The sequence below is a fragment of the Bemisia tabaci genome, chromosome 3 (assembly GCF_918797505.1).
Source record: "Bemisia tabaci chromosome 3, PGI_BMITA_v3".
In the NCBI taxonomy this organism is placed as follows: Eukaryota; Metazoa; Arthropoda; class Insecta; order Hemiptera; family Aleyrodidae; genus Bemisia; species Bemisia tabaci.
The window spans coordinates 21219776-21243981 of record NC_092795.1 but is presented as its reverse complement, the minus strand read 5'-3'; the positions used below and the strand labels follow the sequence as shown (position 1 = coordinate 21243981).

Genomic DNA, 24206 nt, shown 5'->3' with positions numbered 1-24206 from the left:
TCACGATCTCATCCTCAGTGCTTCTGTCTTCCCCACGTAACAGCTACACACTAGTTCTGTTACGAAAACATCTTGCGTCTAACTTTTCACTAAATGCGCCGTAATACATAGGCAAAAAGTCAATTTGGCCCCTAAAAAATTTTCAATGGCGCCTACAAATCGGGCTTGATGCGCCAAATGGCTCCTAAAACTCAAAGGTGAGTTTCGAACACTGGTTAGAGCCCCGCCCCCCTCCCCTCCCCGACCCGACAAGAGGGGTCCCCGAAAACGTATCAGCGCCCCCAAGAATTTTCGACACTGGATAACACCACAAGCGAGATACGGGGTTTCCTCATTTCACAATGGATTTTTCGTGCAGTTTACACGTGGGTTTGAAATTCTCTGAACTTTCATCGATGCGCGTCGAAACGACGAGAATGTGCACCCACCTGCAAAATCCCTGCCGCACGCAATTTGACGTCCGTTTCTGCGAAGAATTTTCTGCGTTGCATCTAATCCAAAAACACCGGCGACCGCGACAGCTGTGATGTAACGCCGAAAGCTCGACCACAGCCACCAACTGCTCGGACCTCAGATAATGGAGCAAATGTTGACAAGAAAGTTATTAACGGCCGACAGGTGACTTCTTTGTATTGTTTTTCCACTCATTCATTGGATACACGCCTTCGCTTGCTTGTATCCTACGTCCAATTTTAGTCGTTTCATTTCACTGGAGCATTTCAGTGCGTGCCCTAGGATAGAAACTTTTGAAAGCTGCTTATTCGCCGCTGTCGTCAAAAATTGAAAAATCAGTTAGGTCAAATCCATCGGGTAAATACTACTCAACGAGTCGTCCTCGTTTAGTTCCAAAAACTTTTTTTCAAATTCAATAGCCGCGCAGTTTTGTGCTCTTTGACGTTACCCCTGACCTTCCTCTCTAAAAAGACTTGAAGGGTTAACTTTTTACGGCGAGCAACCAAAAGTTTGCAGTTGCTACATTTTTGTATGCTTCAGTGAAGCAACCCTCATAAAAAGTGCATCGGTGGTTTTACGACATGTTCTTCTTCGGCAAAGTGTACGTGAGTGCGTTTGACATGACGATTGGGAACTTTGGTGATTTGGAAGTTGTTCTAACTATAAATTAAAGTGCCAAAAATTAATTCCCGTGGGATTGTTATGCTACACATGTATAGAGGAAGTGAAAGATGGAATTCTAAAATTCGGACGCTTTTAATGTGTCTCTCAAATTTATGCATTTTTCAGTGAAAAACTGTGTATTTGTTATTTCCTCGTGGAGAAGCCTCTTCAGTGTGTGTTGTTTCTCTAATTGGTATAATTTTCTCGACGACATAGGAGCAGGTGTTCCCTTGGCCCGCCAAAGGTCACAGAGACCAAGTGACAATATTCAATTGACGACCATTAAGTTTGCGAACGGCCTTTCGCGGTAAAAACGTTGAGGCCTTCTACCTTTCGACATCAGTGGGATTGGACATAATCATCTCAGCATAGAGTCTTCGAATTGTTCATCTATCTTCCTGCTTTGCCCTCACTTAAAACGAGGTAATTTCTTCGCACTCGAGAAAATAAGCGACCGCCACGGAATACGCAAACTACCCACGGAGCAGCCTCTGACGAGAATCAACTTAATAGACTGAGTTTTGCTTCTTTGCATTTTGTAGAATGAAAGTCAATAGGTACAGAGTAATATATATAGAGATATTTATATATAGTATAGATTAAGAAAAATGTTGTTCAATCCAACTATTTAAATTGGTGAAAAGTTTTGGACCAAGGCAAAGAAAAAAAAATTGTTTTGGGTACAATCATACTCTTTAAATTCATTTCCATTTGTTTGTTGGCATAAAAAAATTATAAAAATTATAGAGCGTCGGCTGGCCTAAGTACTATCCTTACATGAATCGTACCTACATTTAGATATTGGTTTCAATTCACGGGCGACCAGAACTTTGGCACTCATCATTATCCCCTCTGTCACACTTAATTTTACTCGAAAACGCCAGAAATAAAAAGTTGTGTTTTTCTTTTTTTCAAAGAATTCAAAGTAACGAGAAAACCAATCCGGCAGCTGCTTTTTTGAAATAAAAGTAGCGAGATAAAGGCGAATCAATCGTTAGTTTAAATCGACGACAAAGACTCATGAAAACATCAGAGAATAAGCACATATCCACATTATTTTTCTATCACACGAAAGGTCTACTCTGCGAGTTCTTTTAGTTGTCTTTATCGGAGAACAATGCAAAGAATTTTGCACTCTTCAGCCACAGTAGTTGCTTAAAACATGCAACGACAGTTAAGTTAAGAGAGAGGCGAGGAAAAGTTACCGTATAATATCATCACTTGCACTGATGCTCATTTAAGACTTAAGAGACTTTGATCACGCGCACGAGTAAGGCTAACCAGTAACCACAGGATCGTATGATTTCTCGATTCAAAAGCTAACATTCAATGAGACACTAGGAAAGTCCGTGCGAGAAGAGAGGGGACATTAATATTTGCTTTGATTAGGTATCGGAGTCACTTCCGTCTGAATCTTTTCCGAAACAATACTATAATTACTACACAGAGAGCTGTAATCTCTGTTTAATTCAACTTCGCTGGTGTACAACGATTTAATTAGACCTATTTCAAGCCGAAAACCGTCATTACCTGTGGGACGTGCTTCCTCTGTCAACTTCTGTCATGATCCAACAGCAGTATATTTTAAGAATACACGGAAAAATTTTAGTTTTGCGCCAGGACTCAGTTGTGCTAGCTCTAATGTTTCATTGAGTGTGTGAATTTTCAAATCCGACTTTACCTTTTTCTACCGTCCCGAAAATGCAAGGAGAGGTGTGTTTCGCACTCCTGGTGGTTTGCCTGCTGCACGTTACATTTATTCCCGATGTCGAAGTAAGTGTGATGTTTGCTTTAAATTTACTAAGCACATATTTGGTTAGTGTGGGTCTGATTGAATTGACGCGAGTGTCGAAGGATGACCCCGATAGATTACCAATGACTTATAATGTATCCTTCCTAGTCATAGAGATGTGCATAGCTCTGGTAGGACATTGGGAGAACATAAAAACATTTGCAAAGTTCCTACTATAAATAACTCAGTTGAATAATTAAGTTTTATATATTTGTTTCTATGATTGTATTTATAAGTAAAGAAATGTAAAAAAACTAAAAAATTAAAAATAAGTTTGCCCTTAAAAATTGCATAGGTAGTGAGAATTCGGATGTATATCGGCCAAAAAATTTAAACTTTCCGGTATAGTTATGTTTTTTGAAAAAATCTACACGGCAGGATTTTAGAAATATTGAAACAGCGTATTCCTTACGAGACGGCCCCCCCGGTTCCTCGGTGCCAGGGACCCAGTGCCCCCCCCCCCCCTTACGGCGGATCTGACTATATATATCCAGAGGTACATTCTTGGAATGCCCACTCTTCTTCATTACGGCCTTAAAGTAAGGTTTTTTTTTTTTTTTTTTTTTTTTTTTTTTTTTTTTTTTTTTTTTTTTTGCTTCAGTGCGTTTAGAGAAAACCAGCTTCATCGTTGCAATTCCAACACAATTGTGCATAAAAATCGATGGTAATCCTCGACTTATGGAGAAACATGCATCATACATTCAGAACTATAGGGGTGATGATTCATTACAAGACTCAAAAAAGAAGAGAGAGAAAAAAAATTTAAGACTTAGACGTAGCGTGGGGGCTTTGTTTGGGAAAGAGCAGACTGAGCGTGCGAAACATCAAATATCGGTTGCAATTGTTTGAAAGCGAGGAGAGAGTTGCATAACTGGTAATCAACTAATTACTGACTGCAGATAAGTGAGCCAAGTTCAAAGCATCGCCTGCGCTGGCTGGTAAGAATCGGAAAGCCAAAAATGAGCCGAGATCAGCACTCCGCGCCGCCGTCTGGGGCCACGAGTAGACGAAAAAATTCTGATCTCGGGTAATTGTGAATTCCTGCAATGCCTGCATCCATGTGTGCAGTATTGTTTACATATTCCTACTGCTGTGGTTGCGTGCTGCTTGGAGGCATGATGAACGGTGGCTCTCATTGTATGCATTCTTTTGCTGAAGTAGATCTTCTGTAGTTGAGTGGAACACCAAAGTAGGTTTAAAACTGAGGACAACATTCCGTTTTCTCCTTAAAATGGGATGCAAGGTAGAATATTCTAAAGGACTCCACACGGAGAAAAATCCATTGCTTTATGAACCAATTAATGGTTCAAATGGAACATCACTAATAGTCGTAGATGAACAAATGGATTGAATTTTGCTTTTAAGAACCACTGCTTCTAGCTTTTTCATAAAAGCACATATCTGTGTAGGGAAACCAATGGCATGTATGTTGTTTTTAAAATGGGGATAGTGGTCCCTTATTGCAAAATGTAATCCAAGTAATTATCAGTCGGTGAACCGTACTTAGGTATATATGTGCTATGATTAAATTTAAAAAGGTTTCCTGGTCCCCGACGTAAATAGCCTGGTTGCTGATCGTCGTTAATCAAAATAACTAACTAACTATTATATGTTGCCTTTAATACTATTAATGGTGTTCCATATGAACCACTAACTGGTTTATAAGCTAAATAGCTTTTTCTTAGTGCACTCAACTCCAAGGGAAAAGACCATGTTAAATTGCCTGGTTTTCTGAGTTCTGATAAGCTGCAATTAGTGACCTACCGACCGAAATTTCTTAATGGGTCCCCCTGCTGTTTCACTGCACTTGGAAAGGCGGGGGGTGGGGGCGGCAAAGAGGATCATTTAGTTCCCTATTGATAATTTTGGTGTCCAAAGTTGAGTCTTGGCATACGCGCAAGATGTTTGAAGTGTGGTAAAAGCATATTTTATCATCCGGATGAATTTACCCTGGTAAAAATTGGCGATAGGAGCTGCATTTTAAAATACCATAGGAGTTCTTATAGCCGACTAAAGAAGGCTATTGAAAATCATATAGCCGGGCTATACGAAGCTATAAAAAAGTATACAGTCGGGCTGTAGTGCCTATCGCCGGGCTTTACACTTTATCGCCATTGGCTCTAAAAGGCTATACGAAATTGTGTAGAAGTTCGTGTGCTTTGGAAATCATTAAGTTTGATACGGAACTACCTTTACATTTACAAAACACACATTATATTTTCCTTTACTACTTATTTTTTTATTTTTTTTTTTTTTTTCATCAATTAAAATGAGAATAGTCCATACAGAGTGTGCAAACATTTCAAAATCATGAGTTGAAAAACGCTGACTCCGCGAGATCAAATATTAGAGCCTAACACAAAGCGGAGCGGCGTCGCACTGGCGCCTACAAACCTAACAGGGATACTTCACGCATTGCGCAATGCGTGAAGTATCCTTGTTAGGTTTGTAGGCGCCAATGCGCGTTTCGCGCTTGCTGCCCTGCCGCGCCGCGCCGCAGCGTGCCACGGCGTCTGAAGCAACTATTTCACACCAAAGGTATTGCACAGTATCATACGAAACTGAAGGCACTCTAATATATTAGTAATGGCAGGTATCCTTCAAAAGTACGGAGCTTTCCTCGCAAAATAAATCTAGATACTACGACCCAAAAAGAGAGCAGTATTCCAAAAACTCACTAAGTTCTAGCATCCGTAATTAGTAACGTTTAGCATACACTTTATCGCCTGGCTGTTGCTTAATCGCCATCGGCTATAAAAGGCTATAAGAAATTGTACAGCCGGCTACAGAAGCTATTGGAAATCTTACAGCCGGCTTTAGGTCTATAGTATTTTGGAACACACATTCTACTGCCAATTTTTACCAGGGTAAGAATAACCGTTTTCAAAAACTGAGCCATACTATTCTTGACGGGAGAGGAGGGGCGGGGAAAATTCCGAGCTCCGACGGTGTTGTTCAGTTTTTAAAACCAAGTACTCAGCGATTCATCCAGAAAAAAAGGATACGTCTAAAAAACCTTCAAACATCCTGAGAGAGCAAGAACTTTACTCGACTTATCAGGATTATCAATCACAAAGATGCACAATTTTTCACGTAGAATGACGCAAGGATCTTGAGGGCGATTCACAGCAGATTTCAGCAAAAATGCCATCACTTAAAGCTTAAATTTTCAAAAAACTGAAGTTTTATATAAAACGGAGCTTCGTAATGCTCATGTGTCTGCAAGAACTTACCGGAAATAGAAAATTCAGACCCTCGTCCAGAAGGTATAGCGTTTCTGTACTGAAAGTAAAATTACAAATTTTATCTTAGAAAGTCTAACATTCCAAGCAAGCATGTCCGTTCATACAGCCCTGCAAAGTATCCAATTTAAGTACACGCCGATCAAACTTTGACCAAAACTTAGTTGAGACCATCATTCAGGGGACCGGTGTTCTTCATTATTCTAATTTTCAAAAATGGTCTACCTATGTGTCCAATCTTCGACGCGGTTTTCAGAAAGAATGTCACAAGCATCAATTTTCCAATAGTTACTTCAGGGAAAAGAACTCATTTACACCTTAAAAACAATTTGGATCTCTCTGACTTTGCACAACAACTTCAATTTAATTAAAAATCACGCAAATTAAAATGTAGGCAAGCACCAAATGTTTATGGGAAGATTCAATGTGATTCAATTTCGTTGCAATTCATCATACAATACGATGGCTACAATTGTGTAAGATTTCGCTTTTATCTGTTACATTAGTTAAGTATGACTTCGTTGTAAATATATGTGTAAATTACGTAAAATATTGTTATTTGCTGTTCTTCGAAAAACATAAATTATTATTTTAATTTTGCAAATTGGATTTACCTCTTTCCCCCTTTGTTCCACCGGCAGACTAAAACCGCTCGCTAAAGTCATGAGAACTAGGTGAGTTCAGCCGAGGAGAAATGAGCTTTCCGCTGCAATCACACCAATTTTAAATTTTATGATACCAAAATGATACAAAAAGTAGTCGAAGAAGCAACTATTTGCACTTAAGTGTAAGTTTTTGGTAAGTGAGGGGAATTTTTCGCACTCCCTGAACACATAGTGTATGTACATCATTGTGCGTCCATGTTTCCAATATAACATACCTGAAGCTTTAATACGAGAAATTTTGGTACCAATCAAATTAAGGATCAGGACCGTATTAAGAGGGTGACCCATGGCGGCAAATCTATGGGGGGCGGCAAATTTTGCAGTTTTTTTAAGTGTAGGTATAAAAAAAATCGGATTTAGAAAAAAAAGTACAAACGAGAGAAGGCGACAAAATCTCTCATTTCCTGAGAGTATAGTAATTTCTAATTTTGTCGTCTTTCAGAGATACAAGAGACAGTACCTTTAATTATTCAAGTTAAGAGAGAAACCAAATAGTTAAAACACGCAATTTGGCCCGGAACGGCGCGACTTAGAGAGAAATTATGACGAGGACCTGAGATGAAAAAGAGAAGCCCTCGGCGAGGCGATCGGCATGTAACACATATTAGCGCCGACAAGACTGCACGAATACTTCACGCATTGCATCAAACAGAGTGCGGTCACTGCGGTCAGCGTGAAACGGATAGCGCCTACAAGACTCCGAGAATACTTCACGCATTGCGCCAAACACGGTGCGGTCAGCGCGGCGCGGAGGCGGAAGTTAAAATCATTAATCCACATTTATGTTTGTTCTCTCATAATTTTTTCGTTCATTTTTTATGAACGGAAGGCCTTGTCCACGCAGAGCTAGGTTAACGAAACTTAACTTTCGCACGAAGTTCCGTGAACTTTTGCTAGTAGTGTTGACAGGGCTTTCGCAAAAAATGTGTCCAACACGAGTAAACGCGTCTTATGCACCCCTCCCCCGCTGGCACGTTCATTTGATGGTTTTTATTGATATTTCAAAAGGAATGAGAAGGGGGCGGCAAAATACAGGCGGCCTATGGGCGGCAAGTAGGTAAAACGGTTGATTAAACGAGTATCACAACAAAAGTTGAGGATGTCTATTGTCTAGATCGGACATTATAATGAGACAGCTTACGTGTCTTATTGCAGTTCTTGATGTCAGACGAATTTGTGGATGATACGGAAAATTGCCGATGAAAGTTTAACACTGCGTTCCTCAATCGCGGTGTTTCAAAACAAGATCAATTTTGCTTAACCAAATAAAAGTATACCACATTTATTGTTGTAATTTTACGGAATAATCTTCATCAGGCGAGAAAAAATCTAAGGAAATTCGTACAACGTCAAAAACGCCAAGAAAAACGAAAATACTCTGGCTTAGCAAATTGTGGGCCCACTACGTTGTGCTCGTTTAAAAACAAAAAGTTTGACTTTTCACAGATTTTCCTTATTTTTGAACCAAACAACAGTTAGCTTATCATGACTTTCTCTGGCGTACTCGTTATGGAGTGCTACCATTACATTATTGTGTTTAAATTAAATGTTCAGCGCAAAATATATTACAGGTACGAGGGAGACGAGCAAATGTAAAGAGCGTGAAGCGTTTTTAGGGGTTCAGAGCAAAACGGTTGTTACTCACTTTCAACTGAGTTATTCACATTAAGCTTAAGGGTTCTGCAGGTGTGGAAAAATTGGTGGTGTTGTCTAACCCATACAGGAGGTGCAATGTTCTTTTGACGAAAAAGATATCTTTTACATCCGAGTGATATTAGAAAAACCGAAATTTAATATTTTTTTATCATTGTATTTTTCTGCTTATAACAGACGGCAGTTTCGGAACAAATGATCAAGCAGATGAAAGATATGCACAAAAAGACGTGCATGGCACGCTCTGGTGTGAAGAAAGGTGGGTGAATTTTGCAATTCAACATTTTCGCTTTCATTTCATTGACTCCTCGATTGGAATAAAACAGCTAGCGCTCAACCTGACAATATCAGAGCTGTGAACTTGAAAATATTCAGTCTTACCATCCACGTATGGATCGATTTTGCTGAGTGATGAAAAAGGTTGAATTGCGAATGATTCTCAGTTGTTGGAGCATCATGTGCAGAACTAGGAACTTTCTATGAAGGGAGGATGGGCAAAAGAGCAGAAGGGCACCTCATCGAGGGTGTCTCGGAGGTAGAATTCGGAAAAATATTTCGGGAAAATTTTCAAAAATTGCGTTTTCTGCGTAGAAATTTGAGCTATTCTCACAGAAAAATGGATCAAGGTGCAATTCCATAAATAAAAGATATGCAACTCGCTTACTCGGGACAACCCCTTACATTTCTTGAGGGGAGAAAGGGACGTAAATTTCTTGGGGTGCACCCCCCCCCCCCCTGGTTTCGCCCATGCGGAGCAGCCAATTTATGCAGAAGCATTACAATTTCGAGTGACTAAGTCGCACTCGGCGTAATGAAACACATTTTTTAGGGAAAGAAATCTTTGGCAGACAGTTAGTTTTTGAGAGAGACTGGTGTGAAGCTTTGTGATGAGGTCCATCCTGCACCACTGATCATTCGTCAAATGAACCATCTTCGCGCCATTTAATGTTAAAATTTGACACAAAATATGACGCGCCCACCTTCTCTAATAAAAAAATGTAAACGATAGGACTATACGTAGCTATGACCCAAAAATCATAATTCCTCGTAATTTTTCCTCGATGCTAAAGAGTTTATCTCAAAAATTAAGAGAGCTTGTGTCTCAAAATATGTCATACGTCGCCGGTGAAACCAGAAAAAACGCAAGCACAAAGGAATAAATGACAGATAATCTTACTATATGAAAAAAAAAAAAAAAAAACTGGAAATTTTGATGACAAATTGTTTGGACCGAGATGCAGTTTATAGTATTTAATTTTTTTAAACGTTTATGCGTAGAAAAATATTCGATGTGAAAGGCTCTTGTTGTACGAATGTGCAATGCCTTGGATTGGTTTTTTTTAAAGAGAATAATTTCCTTCTCGTGACCTACTTGCCAGTCGTCATTTTTTAGCTCTGACCTATACACAACATCCTATTTTGCTTTTCTGCCATAGGACGCGTTGACCGTCCCTGTAATACTCGTATAAGAAAAGAAATTATTGTGGTTAATCATTGATTACCACCGAAGCAGTTTAGCTTTGAGTTTTGCGTTTTCAGAACAATTATTTCTCTCCTTGTTTGCAGAGGGTCTTGCGAAATTCATGGAGGAGGGAGTGAATGACGATCCGGCCTTTAAAGTAAGGATGATGAATTCTGTATTTTTGTGCACGACTAAATTGGTGTTGGGACTGGATGATACAAACATCTTAAATGAAAGCTTACATTATGCACTGGTTGATATTTTTGACATAGTTAAAGAAATACATACAAAATTATTCATCATGAAAAATTATTTTTCCTGTTGAATTAGAATTCTATGAACAAGCTCATATTACACTCATATATCAAACTACGCTAATGGACCAGCAAGCTGAATAAAAAACTTCATTGACACAGTACCAGGACTTATGGAAAACAAATTTTAATATCTCTTTCTCTTCTTTTTCTTTCAGAAATACACTTTGTGTATGTTGAAAAATATGCAAGGGGTAAGTAGCATCCTACGATATATTAAAATCTGAAGGCTAGTCATTTAAATTCCACATTCAAATTGCAAGTTAGCATTTGCTTTAAGTCACATACATTTCTGTCAATTTGCGGTTCAGATGAATGAACTAAGAATGTTTATAGTTACCATTTCGATAAAATCTGAGCCTTTTTTACAATTGCGTGGATATCAGAACGCTCTTTTAACTCATAATAACGTGGGGAATAATGGAGTAATGTACGATGTTGGGTCTGAGCCCAGCATGAAACTATTTTAACTCCGCGGTGAGCCAGGTTGCATACGTTAGATTTTGCGGGCGAAATCTGAGATCGGCCCTCGGCCAACGCGCCCTCGCAATATACGGCTCTGGCGACAAGGTACAGGTGCGATCAATGTTTTCTTTGAGCGCAGGAAACCCGGCCTACTGAGGAGTTAAAATAGCTGCATGTTGTGTCCAAACCAAACTTCGTATATTCTTCTATTGTTTTACGCTCAGTGCAACATTCGAATGCCGAGTTCGTCTCTCGAAGAGCATCGCAGTTTGCTAATATCGCGCGAAAATAAAATAAAGAGTCCGCGTTGAAAAAGAAAAGAGCGTGACCGGCTGATCTTCCCGCACATGCTTTCCAGTCAATCAGACACCCGACAAAGACTTTTGTATTCCTTATGGAAAATAACATTGGAAGCATGCGTGGGAGGCTCAGGTGGTCTAGCACTTTTGTTATTCGCAATGCGCATTATGATTTTCTTTTTGATATCGCGTTATAAATCTGTGCGACAAGAGCGTCAAAACAATTGGCCGAAAGACGTCACGCTGGAGTAAAACACTGATCACGCCCATTCGTTATCGCGAGAGCCGTGGGCAAATTTCAGATTTCGCCCGCAAAGTCGGGCGTATGCAACCCGGCCCACCGCGGAGTTAAAATAGTTGTATGTTGGGTTCGAACCTAACTCCAGATATGCCTCCATTGTTTCACGCATCGCGCATTATTCAGATGTCGAGTTCGCCTTTTGGGAAGAGACCTCACTTGGCTAATATACTGTGATTTTGTTTGAAATGTTTTTTATTTGTTTACTGAAGAGCCTAGAGGAAGTTATACGGGATATTCTTGGATGATTCCAATTCTAAAGGGGTTAATGGAAAAAGCCAAAATGAATTTTAAACCGAAAATCGTGATAATTAAATTTTTCTTTTAATGGAGAGAGAGACTGGGATAATAGTTATTTCGCCTCTCTAAGGTATCAAAATCCTCAAATATCAGCTCCTTATCGGGAAATGTAGTATCTCTTCTTATAATCATTTCATTGTGCTCTCAATTTTTTTGCTGAAGTAAAATTCTTGAAACTTCCTTGATAATTCTCATCAGGCTGGCAGTGACATAAATCTCAGAGAATTTGGTTGTAACGAAAAGAACTAGTAATAATAAAAATAAAACTCAAAAATTGTAAAACTGATGAAAAAATATTCACTACATATAAGTGAGATGAGCGCAAATATGATTTATTTTAATAGTTCGATCTAGGGCCCGGTCGGTATTCTTAATATATTGTGTTCGACGGTTTCAGCGTATGTGCAAATAACAATAGCACACAACCCTAAGTCTAGACTTTGTACTGAGTGTTCATTAGATTAGTTCATTACGAGTTGGCTATTAATGTATCATAAGGTTTCAGGACATTTTGTCAACGATTTTTTGTCCGCGCACCTTTTTTGTCCAGTAGTTTACGCCCACGCGTAAAATAAGCAACGGTGACTCGGTTCAAGCGTTATATTTTAGTCGGTATGTAGCATTATATTGACAATATGGAAATGAGAAATTGAGAGAGAAGGAGGTATTGGTATGGTTGCTCATTTTCTAAATGAAATGTTATTACTTTCTCCTTTTGAATCATCTTCTTAAATTGTCATTTGTGAATATTTGGTTTTATTTCTATCCTTAAAATATTCGATGTGCAATATATCTTATATGTGTATAGGAACTTTTTTTATATTTTTTTAATTTGTTCTTTACGAAATTAATACTTCATTTTGAAAATATTTATATTCTTAAAACGAGACAAATATTTGTAAAACCTTTTCCAAGCGACATTAATCTCAATAAGCCGCAGTTGTGCTGACAGAAACTGCAAAAATGAATAAAAGAGGGGGGAAAACCAAGAAGCAGGCAATCTTTAGTTTTAACCCAATTGTACATACATCTTTTAGAGTCAATTACGCCAAATTTTGAGCGTTTGGTTGCGCGTACACCTCGCCGCAGCACAATAAAAGCACTAAATGTAAAAGCAAAAATTAAAGTGCTTTAGAAATCATTAAATTTTTAAAAAAACACGCATTATATTATTATTCTCCTTTGATAAATTGATACATATTTTTTCCCCATCAATTTAAATGAGAATAATCAATGCAGAGTGTGCAAACATTTCAAAATCCTGAGTTAAAAAACGCTTACTTTGCGAGTATAGATATTAAAGCCTATAAGAGAGCGGAGCGGAGCGGCGCACAGCGTGCTGCGGCTGCCAGCGCGAGAGGCTCACTGGCGCCTACAAACCTAAGTGCATACTTCACGCATTGCACAATGCTAGAGGTATCCCTTTAGGTTTGTAGGCGCCGATGCGCGTTACGCGCTGGCCGCCCGCCCGCCGTGCCGTGCGGCGGCGCCTGAAGCAACTAATTTCACAACAGAAGTGTTGCACAGTATTATACGAAATTGAACGTATTAAGAATGACAGGCATCCTTTAAAAGTACAGATCTTTCCTCGCAAATAAAATCAAGATACTTATCGTACACTGGAAAAATCTAAGAGCCTTTAGCTGAGGCAAAAATAGAGGTTTATCCGGTTCAGGTATAACAAGGTGGGAAAATCTTGAAAGATAATTAAGTTCTGTTACACCAAAGAGGTGTAGAGAGTTTTTGTGAATTTTGTCTCATGGAATTGACGCTCCAAAATTTTTACCAAAACTCTCAACTACATATTATTCTCCGTTGGACCAAACAGACAAAACAAAAAAACAAGCAAACCCTCATTCTTCCAAGACATTTTACATTTTCATCCAAAAACGTCTTGAGCAATTGTCGTTTGTATTTACATGTGGGCCAATTAACTTTGAGTCTCAACTGGCACGTGGACCAAAACTCCCGTGGAATTACTGAAAAAAACAAGTGCGCGGACAAAAAATCTTTGACGAAATTTCCTATAACCTATCATAAATCAATTTAAGCACGAAAAAGCGCACTTTACGCATTTGACCATCTTGGCGTTAATACAATGAGGTAAGAATGCACTGACGTCGGAACCATCGAATACACATTATTTTATGCATCGAATTACATAGCCGCTTAAGTTGGATGATACGCACGATAAAATGTTACGTGTAGAAAAAATAATAACACAGAATGCGTGACAATTTTACACTGATGTTTGCAACGCTCTCTGTAGATAAGCATCTCCTATTTAAGGACTTATGTGCCTGTCGATCTCCAGAGACACGGTATTAGCAAATAAAAGCGCCTAAACTTCGCTGTCTCACTGCTCATAAGCTGCGATTAAATCAAGTTCGCCGGTAGTCGAAACATCAGTTGGAAGGCGCAACTAGCCCCCTCACATTCACGTATTGAAAGAGGAGTTTTGACGAAGACTGGAACTTCATGTGCGTTCCAGCAACACGTGGCTGATCTTTCACACCAGTGTAAAGTTTACATTTTAGGCTTCTTGTCATCATCGTGGTACAGATATTGGTGTTGTGGATATATCGTCACCTTTCAAGTCAAAAGTATCATAAACGTCATTTACGCCTAAATGCTATGTCGCCGGACAAGTCGATATTGTTTTAATTTTTCTTTTTAACTTTTGCACATACTTTTAGGAAAACTTCAGGGATTCGAAATGAAAGATATACTAAATAATTTTAAGTGATTCTGTTCATCACTTTTTATGTAAAAAATTTGACAAGATCGAGAAATTTGGCGACGTGGTGCCTGCACAAATGGCGCATGTGATACTTTAGCCGGAAGGGACTATGTACTTTGGCACATTGTTGAAGGGGTACTACCCCTGACAGCTTCACAACCCAGCCCCCCTCCCGAAACCCTTCGCGCCTCAAGCGTCAAGCGATCTTGAAATGCTCTATTAGTGAGTAAGTTAAGGCGATGTAACTAGTAACTTATACCACGATCTTACGAACTTACCATTTATAGTTAATTGTTCGATTAAGATACGCGTTTCATTTAAATTCACCATCGCCTGGTGAAGAGCAATTCGATGGTGAAACTACAAAAATGCATATCTCGGTTACAATGTCTCACAATCTCCGCTCCTATTCTGTACAAGGATACCGAACCAGCATCATGGCTTGAAATATTCACAGAATATTCTTCATATATATAGAGAATAAAAATCGCCGAAGTTTTAAAAAAATGACGTTTAGTGGTTTTCCATGTAAAAAATGAAGTATGACAGGAAGTCCACAACGCCGCAAAACGATACATGCATTTTTGAAGTTTCACAATCGACTTGGTATTTTGGACTGTGCGGGGCCTAATTATTTAGAATTACCACTTTTTAAATAGAAACCATTGATATTTACAGTTTAAAAACGGAAAAATAGCGATCAAGGATATAGAAAACCAGGCGAAGGCAATGCTCCCACCGCCGTTACGAGACGCCATTTTAGATGCTACCTCTAAGTGTAGCAATACAGGTAAATCTTTATTATAAATGTGAATGTCTTTCGCACACATCCAATTTGTGCACTTAGAAATAAAATATACGTCGCTGAGGAAAGTTGATCCGTTATCATATATACCGAAGGCTTATAAAAAGAGCATGTCCGCAAAAGCTACGTATAAAATGAGGACGGTGCGGTGGCGTTTGCGGATTCTATGAATCGGGTGGCGTTTGCGGATTCTCATATTTTGACGGTGGCGATTGCGGACATGCGGAACAGGGCCGGTGGACTTTGCGGACCAGAGAATTTCGGCGGTGGCGATTGCGGACGGAGGGGTAGGCACCTACATATGCTGCCCCCCACCCCTGCGCTGTATATTAAAGAGAAAAATTACCGGAGAGGCTCTGGATTCCTTTTCGTGGATGTAGAATGAAAAAAATATTAGTATTAAACATTAGTATTATATTAGTATAAAAACATATGAGCAGTGAACATACAGTAAATTTTTAAAAAAAGGCATATCAGAAATCGCAAGTAACTGAAAAATCGTCAGTTTCAGTCCATTTTTAGGATGAAAAACATGTAAATCCAATCCAAAATTACTGAAAGTTAAAAAATTACTTACGAAAAATGGAAACACATTTTAATTTTTTGACTTTCAGTAATTTTGTACTAGAATTTACAACATGTTTTTCATCCTAAAAATGGACTGAAACTGACGATTTTTCAGTTACTTGCGATTTCTGATATGCCTTTTTTTTAAAAATTTACTGTATGTTCACTGCTCATATGTTTTTATACTAATCTATACTATAAGCTCCAAGACCTCCTAATTTTGCGAAACTGGTGACGCTTAGTTCCAGCGTTCTACCAGGCCGATTTTCATGATTTTTGCGGCTATTGACGAGCTATTGTCTGTAGATAAGCCAACTCTTTTCAGATTTTGAAAATATGGCCCAGGTTTTTTTATATTACGTGGTAAAGTTCCGAATTCTCCCATATACACAATGTAAATTTATGTGTTTTGTCATAGTTCGTTTGAGCATTCTACTGGGCCGATTTCCATGATTTTTGCGTGAATCGACAGGTAATAGGCTCTAGATGAGCCCGCTCTAATCAGATTTTGGAAAAAGGACCCAGGTTTTTTTAAAATCACGTTATTAAAGTGAGTGAATTTACAGAGTGCTCCGGGACTGCTACCGCTATGCGCGGGAGGATGCGCAGTGGTCGAGGAGGTTGCGCAGTAGGTGTGTAGCCTGCGCATCAGCTCTACACTTATCTACACAAGATTTCCGCTGATTACTTCAAGACGAGCGGTGGCCGAGTCATCTACGACGTCGGAAATGTCCACATTGATCAAGGTGTGGGTTCGATCCCCGCCTCCAGAGATACTTAGTAATTATCCGATTTAAACAGATCGATGTTTTACTGTAATATTTCATCAAGCAGTCATTCCAAAACGCGTCCTTTTGACTTCAAAAATTTTTTTTTTCTTTATTCATCAAAACCAAAAATTATTTCATTCTATTAAGTATACCTCATATCGAATTTGTTTAGGGGAAAAATAAAACTAATACTAATAGGAGGGTAAGAATAGGGCCGCGAAGCGGCCCATTGATGGCGCGGAGCGCCTTCGGGGGGTTGGGCCGCGTAGCGGCCAGGGGGCGTAGCCCCCTAGTATAATACTAATGTTTAATACTAATATTTTTTTCATTCTACATCCACGAAAAGGAATCCAGAGCCTCTCCGGTAATTTTTCTCTTTAATATACAGCGCAGGGGTGGGGGGGGGGGGGGCAGCATATGTAGGTGCCTACCCCTCCGTCCGCAATCGCCACCGCATAAATTCTCTGGTCCGCAAAGTACACCGGCCCTGTTCCGCCTGTCCGCAATCGCCACCGTCAAAATATGAGAATCTGCAAACGCCACCCGATTCTTAGAATCCGCAAACGCCACGTCCGCAAACGCCACCACACCAATGAGGACACCATATTCTTCAAAACTCTCCATTTGGACGGATCAATTTTGCTGGGTGAAACTGCCACTTTCTAAAAATCATCTGTAAAGCATGTATCAGGTAAATATTTTCTTGCTTATTTACATTATAGAGATAGCAATTACATATCATGTTAGACAGCAATAACTATTATTTACGCATGTTTATACGTGTTAGAATTAGTGGCGATTCTTGTGGGTTAGCAACAGTTAGCTTTGCCAACTTAAATGTATGAGAAACAGTCCATAATTTGTGTTGAAGTTGAAAGAAGAAAAACAGTGCTATTAGCTAGCTTGAGAGAATTACCTCTAAATTAGATGCATATTATATGTGCAGTATTATGAGAACTCAGAGATATTTCATATTTTTGCAAACTTTCTCGGAGAAGAAAGAATAACTGGAAACATTTGGGAGGGAAATGAGGAACTTTCTGATTTCAGTTTTGATCTTTGAAATGTATTCCACCAGTGGACAACAAGTAGGAATAATATTTAAAATTTTCAATAAATAGTTCGAAATCAGCTCTTTATAAGTAAAACAACAACAAAATGGCGGTGCCGGTGAAGTCGATGGCTTAAAGGCAGACTATTGTTTCTGCCATAACAATTTTACATGACATAACGATTGAGCTTTAATTTTTAGGTGGAGATACACCCGAGGACATTACGTACAATTTCAGCAAGTGCAGTCACAAAGCTAATGTCAAGGTAAGCCTCCATGAGAACCTTTTAATGATTACTTGACAGAAGTGATGGACACATTGGACCACAATTTGCAATTGAGAACTACAATTTCTTGCTCAGTTAAGAAACAACTTGTGCACCATGAGTTTCCCCACGCACACATAGGTGTTTTTAGTTGTTTGTAATTGCAAAATTAAGTTCAATTATTCGTCGATTATTGTTTTTACTTTCATTCATACCTGCCAACAACAGGATGTCATTTTAGTCATTTATTCGTTTTTAGTATTTTTACTTTTGGTTTTATCTCCTACATTAATTCAAAACCCGTTCTCTGGTGTCAGGTTGCCCTTGCCTTAGAGCTACAAGAATCTTGTGTAACGTAGGATTCCGTCAAAAAAAGTTCTCCTTGGGGGGGAGGGGGTTGAATTCTTGAAGCGACAGCTAACGGTCTTTGTATAGCCGCTGATGCCGTCATCTGAGGGTTCCATTCATAACATCATGTAGGTATGTCTGGACCAGGGACCTAGACATTTTTGACGTTGATCCAAATTTACCCTTGGAAATTTTTCGCCCTTATTTGCCCTGGTTCATTGGCCATTTTTCAAATGGCTCCATGCATAATGTTATATCAAGGGCTTTATCGTGTCACGTAAATGGTTTAGTTGGCACCTCTTTTTTTAAAATGACGTAAATCTTCCACTATTCCCATTTTTCTTCCTATTTTGTTGGGAAGGACATAAGTGATCTCAAAGTAATTTGCTCTATTAGCCCTTTTTTGACAAAATAAATGTAAAAGACTCTCGGTTTTTCTTCTAAAACGGCTTCAGTGACGTCTTTGTTTTAAAACGACATACGTCTCTTGAATGACTGCATTCTTTCTTATTTTCGTCCAAAAAGACCAAGGTAACTCTAGTCTCTTTTTTGTTTGTATTCTCCTTTGGACTCAATCGCGTTGTCCTGAGTCAAATTTTACCGGTTTGAACCACACTCACTTTAAAAAAAAAAAAAAAAAAAAAAAAAAAAAAAAAAATTCTTTTTTTATTCATTTTTCATCTTAGTTTTTGAAAAAGTTCTACCCATTTGACTGCCACTACATACTGTGATTCAATTATTAAAACTGTATTTACCGATATCTAAAACAAAACCAACACTTTTCGCCGACAAATATTCCCCTAAACATTACCGATTCGCTGTGATATTCCCGGTTTGAAAAATAATCTTACACATCTCGCCCTTTCCATCATTTTACTACTTTTAGATTCTTTATTTAAAACTCGCATAATAAGTCAAAAATTATTCGGCGTCATTGGTCAAAGGTGAATTTAACATAGACGCGTGTATACTCTCAAGGATTTATTCCATGAGATTCAGCTTATTACTCACGGTGGAATAATAATTGCAGACCTCAGAAAGAGGTAGGAACATCTAAACACGAACCTTTGTTCATATCTGATTTGACCCTTCGATCTCAGCATCTTTTTTGTTCACTTTTGGAGAGATGCTTGATGCCGACTATAATTGAGGCACTGGATGCGAAAAGGGCACTTTTCGGTTGCAGTGTTTCAGAGTCTCCTCTAATATTTCATTCATTGTAAGGAATGTGAATGCATCCATTTCACTAAAAATTCTACTGAATATTCATTATGATTCTACAATTTTCTAGAGAAAGAGTTCTGGAAAAATCACCCATTAAAGTCTTCTCCAAGGGATTAATTGGCAACAGAGATTCTTAAACACCGGAATCGAGAAGTGCCCTTTTCGCATCCAGTGCCTTAATTTATCTGAGGCTCGTTAAATAGTAATTAGATATTTTTTTCTGCGGTACGGATGGATAAGTGTGTGCAAAGTTTAAAATTTATCCGTAAGAAGAATAGAAAACAATTCATAGATAGACATTTTTGCAATCCTCGCGCTGAGAAGGCAAGCAATGGCCCGATACCGCAAAATATTTTTACAAACTCCGGAGTCTAGACTTGCATGATCGAGATTAGTGTCATCGCCCTTTGCAATTTTTTTGCCAGCACATGCGATTTGGATTCAATTATCGCCGCATTTTCAAGGTCTTGAGCAGACCTCTCACTGCTGTAAGATTGGTGTGGGCAGATAAGAAATACATCCGCATTTTCGGTACTGTTATTGCAACACGTGGAGAGCTCAAAAATATAAGAAAAAAGGGAGCTAACATTCATAATATATCTGGAAATTACTGATTCTTGGTTAATGTATACCCTATCTACATCATACATATAGATCGCTTTATGGCACTCCCTCGCGCTCTACGACCCCGAACAATAAAAAAATAAAAATATAAATAAAAAAAACAAGTATGGCTAAGGAGAAACTTACTTGAACAAGATAATATCTTATTATTATTTCCCTGACTCTATATCCCTTTCCCGACACACACAGACCTATAAGTAAGATAAAACGAACTTCCTTAAAATATCAAATTATTACTCAATTATTTATAGGCCAGCTCATAAGCCTAAACCTAGAAATTAAGTAAATTAATAGCAGCTATATATACTTCATTAGATAAGAGACTTGAGAGATCGAACCACTGCTCTATCGAACCACAAACCTCGAGGCATTGAGCATCTTTACATGTCTGCTACCCTATCTTCCCTATATACCCTATCTTCCCTCCAAAATATTCACATGCTTTTATTTCACATTTTTTCGGGAGAAATTTTTGACCATTCTAAGATTTTACTTTTGAGGTCTGACCAGCCGGACCCTGAAAATGCCTGCGCGTGCTTCTTCTCCCAAAAAAATTTTGAGAGTATGTGACCGAACATTTACTTACGACCAAAATTCTCGAGGTGTATGAATGAACCCATATAGCCCTCCTATAAAGGTATCTCGATAAGCGCTTATAGATTTTTGATTGGGTTCTACGTTTTGGATGCGCCACAATGCCCTTCTAATTCTTATAAGGTGATTCGTCGAGCTCAAAAGAAGTGGTCGAACTGGCATGCGATATATCGCATCTTTTAGGTAAAAAATCTCGGCAGATTTTGAATTTTCAGCAAAAAAAAGGACGATAGCCCCTGCGCATGAGCCTAAAGAATCATTCTAAACCCAAAAATCTGCATAATTCAGAGAAATGAAAGTAGGATAGTGTTGGGAAGAAAAACTCGCATTCAATTCAGCTATCGATTTCTGTATCGAATGCGAGGTTTTTTTCCAAACAGTATCCTGCTTTCATTTCTCTGAATTTTGCCGATTTTTGGGTTTAGAATGATTCTCTAGGCTCATGCGCAAGGGCTATCGTCCTTTTTTTTGCTGAAAATTCAAAATCTACCGAGATTTTTTACCTAAAAGATGCGATATATCGCATGCCAGTTCGGCCACGTCACTTGAGCTTGACGAATCACCTTAACGGATATTCAACTTAATGGGACAAAACATGGTAATCGGGGTAGCTACATTCCTCACATCTTTCTGTTGTAGAGTGTCATGATAATCTGAAACTTCATGCGGTACCAAACCGGAGGCAACTTAACTTACGCATCGCCAACTGCACAAGCTGGAGTCGCCTGGCTTTCAAAATTTCTCGACTGAAAAATTCATTAAAAAGAAGCATTCCTTTAGTAATTGTATTGTAAATGTGTAATTAAAAATAAATGTTTGTTTTCTTACTTTTCTGAGTTGGTATTATTTCTACAGATAAGTTTGGATGATTTCATCAGAAGCGTACCCGCGCGTTGGTGAAAATGTTTAAAACTATCAAGTAAAACCCATTTTCTTAGACATTTTAAGCAAATCAGATTGACTTTTTAAAACATTGAACTGTTAGCATAACTGCAGGAAGAAGTTTTTAACGGATATTTTGACACTGGAAAAAAAAAAATTCTCATAAAATCAAAAATTCTCGGAGGCCAAACAGGAGTTATGGTGGATTGAATATTGTGGTCCAAATATCCTGTTCGTGGATCTAGGATTGCCTGACAAACTACTTTACAGGGAGTGGAAGGGATATATATGGGGGGGGGGGGAGGAATCAAAGATGGGGAATCAAGGTATCTGACTCCGTTTATACGGATGTCCGCGAGGAATGATGCTGAGAGCTTTAAGAGCTTAATGCTGAGGTAACGTATCGACAGTGTAAGTAGGCAATCACATAACTCGTTTGCGGTGTCTGAAAATTTCCGTCTCTATAGGTATCATTTTTCGTAAAGGAGAATAAATTGGCATCGTTCCTTGAAGTTTTTGCAGAATTTTCTTCGCACAGAGAAGAAAAATCACGGCAGTTTTAAAGAATTGCCGTTGAGTGGTTTTCCGTTTAAAAAATAAAGTGTGATGGGAAGTCTGCGACGTCGCGAACCGAGTTATGCGATTGCCGACTTACACCGTCGGTATACCTACCTCGATCATTGCAACGTTCCGAAATGCCCAGGCATGCTTTATTCTTTCGGGGAAAAATCAACTTTGTGACTGAAAAAATTCTCTAATTTTTTTCTTCTCCTTTTCCGCCGCCCTGCGTCATTTGCTATGATTTAAAATCACTATACTGATTGGTTTTTCTTATGGAGAAAAAATACAATACACGTAACGTAACGTATACACGTAACGTAAATACATGCACGTAACGTTTGAAACGTTGCGATTAAGTCATGGGTTTTGCAGATCAGCCATCGTTTAATTCTTACTTTGCCCAGTGGTCTATTAATCTATTGTATGACTCGAGGTGAGATTGAATTGTTAGAGGCAAAGCAGTAGCTCCAAGAACTTGACCTCCAAACCACAGTTGCCATTAAACTTGAATGTTCGCAAATTTTAATCACACGTTTTCATCGGTGCTTCCTACTCATAATTATCTTTCTTAATTATAAGTTTCCTCTGACTTTCGTGCGTATATCTTCACAATCGTTTCATTTTCGCCGAAATGAATGAGAATGAAATAATCAAAACAAGACTGCCCATCAATGAATTCTAAGTAAGTAGAACAAATGTATCTTTCAGGGTGGTTTTGAAAGGGGTAGAAAACACGAGTGAAGGTTTAAAATGGACTGCGGGTACTTCACAAATGTTTCCATCTTTGGCAATTATTCGACCTAAAAGCCTGTTTGGCAGGCAAGTTCACCCACCAGTTGGTTATGACTCGGGCTGTAAGTTTAAAATTCCTTAGAAATTAATCTTAAAATCTTTTAAAGAAATGTCATTTATACCTTTAAATTTGACAAATAATTTTTTAAATGATATTTTGAAGTTTGGGTGGTTTTTCCTCGCTAACGTTTAAAGCATACCTACCAACAAAAAGTATGGCACACACACTTATAGTTGAACGCGTAGTCTATCCGATATTTAAATTCAAAAATCATTTTTAAAAATTGTCTACGAAGATAACTCGCAGTTCCTAGAAATAGGGCATCTAGAAGTAGGACAATGCCACCATTCAGGGTCACATATAAGGGAAGAAGAAGTCATGGTTTGTTTCTTAATAACCAGCTAGACTAAATTAAATCTTATCATGTCTAAATTATCATGAAAATGATTTTACTACTTCAATAAGTACACAATCTCGTAACGGGCAAGGATCAGAGAGAGCAGGATAAGAAAGAAAACACTGACAATTTGAGCCCAAATCGACGGTGTAAGTCGGCCATCACATACCTAACTCGTTTGCGGCGTCTGAAAATCTCCGCCTCGAAGTTATTTTTTTGAAGGAGAACAAATAGACATCATTCCTTGAAGTTTATGCAGAATTTTCTCCGCACAGAGAAAAAAAATCACGGCAGTTTTGAAGAATTGCTGTTGAGTAGTTTTCCGTTTAAAAAATAAAGTATGACAAGAAGTCTGCTATGTCGGAAACCGAGTTATGTGATTGCCGGCTCACACTGTCGAAATGCTGCAAGGAAAATGATAGTGGAATAGTGCTGAGGGGAAAGCAAAGCTAGAAAATGCAAAAATCATAATTGGGGACACAGAATGAGCTTTACTTAAGGAGTCCCAGTGTAGGATTCGAGGAGGGATATGTGTTCAGTTCAGGCAGATTCCTAACTGACTCTCATAACAGGTATATCATCTTTCAATCTGTTCTCGGTCATTAAATTCTGCAAGAGATGTAAAATACTCGGATTTTCTTTTCGTCGCTGCTCTGACGCAAGGGCGTATCTCGAAGTCTACTTGAGCCCTGTTCTCCTTATAGCTCTATGCTTTCCGGGGTTCATGTGAAAATAGAGATACGCCCTAACGTCGGAGCGACGTTTTGAGGCTGAGCATATTTTCCTCACATCCTGATTCTGATGTGGGGGGAGGCCGAACGAATCAATACTCCAGCGCGTGAATGGTTACAAACTACAGAAAATGTAAGTCATTGGTACCTTTGGGTCGACCTTTGGGGAGCACAAAGAGTTAGATAACGGCTTGCTATCAAAACGCTAGCTTTCGCGATTAAGTTATCTGTGCTATAAAAGCTCAGT

General features: G+C 38.7%; 1 protein-coding gene across 1 annotated transcript; it reads left to right on the top strand.

The window, feature by feature from the left end:
- The first annotated feature begins 674 nt into the window (after positions 1 to 674).
- On the top strand, positions 675 to 21422 carry Obp83b (Odorant-binding protein 83b). Its single transcript, XM_072298009.1, has 7 exons — positions 675 to 2889; positions 8646 to 8727; positions 10035 to 10087; positions 10403 to 10438; positions 15025 to 15136; positions 17741 to 17805; positions 21235 to 21422. The coding sequence occupies exons 1-7, from the start codon at positions 2818 to 2820 to the stop codon at positions 21250 to 21252; spliced, it is 438 nt and encodes a 145-aa protein (XP_072154110.1). The 5' UTR covers positions 675 to 2817; the 3' UTR covers positions 21253 to 21422.
- The last annotated feature ends 2784 nt before the right edge of the window (positions 21423 to 24206 follow it).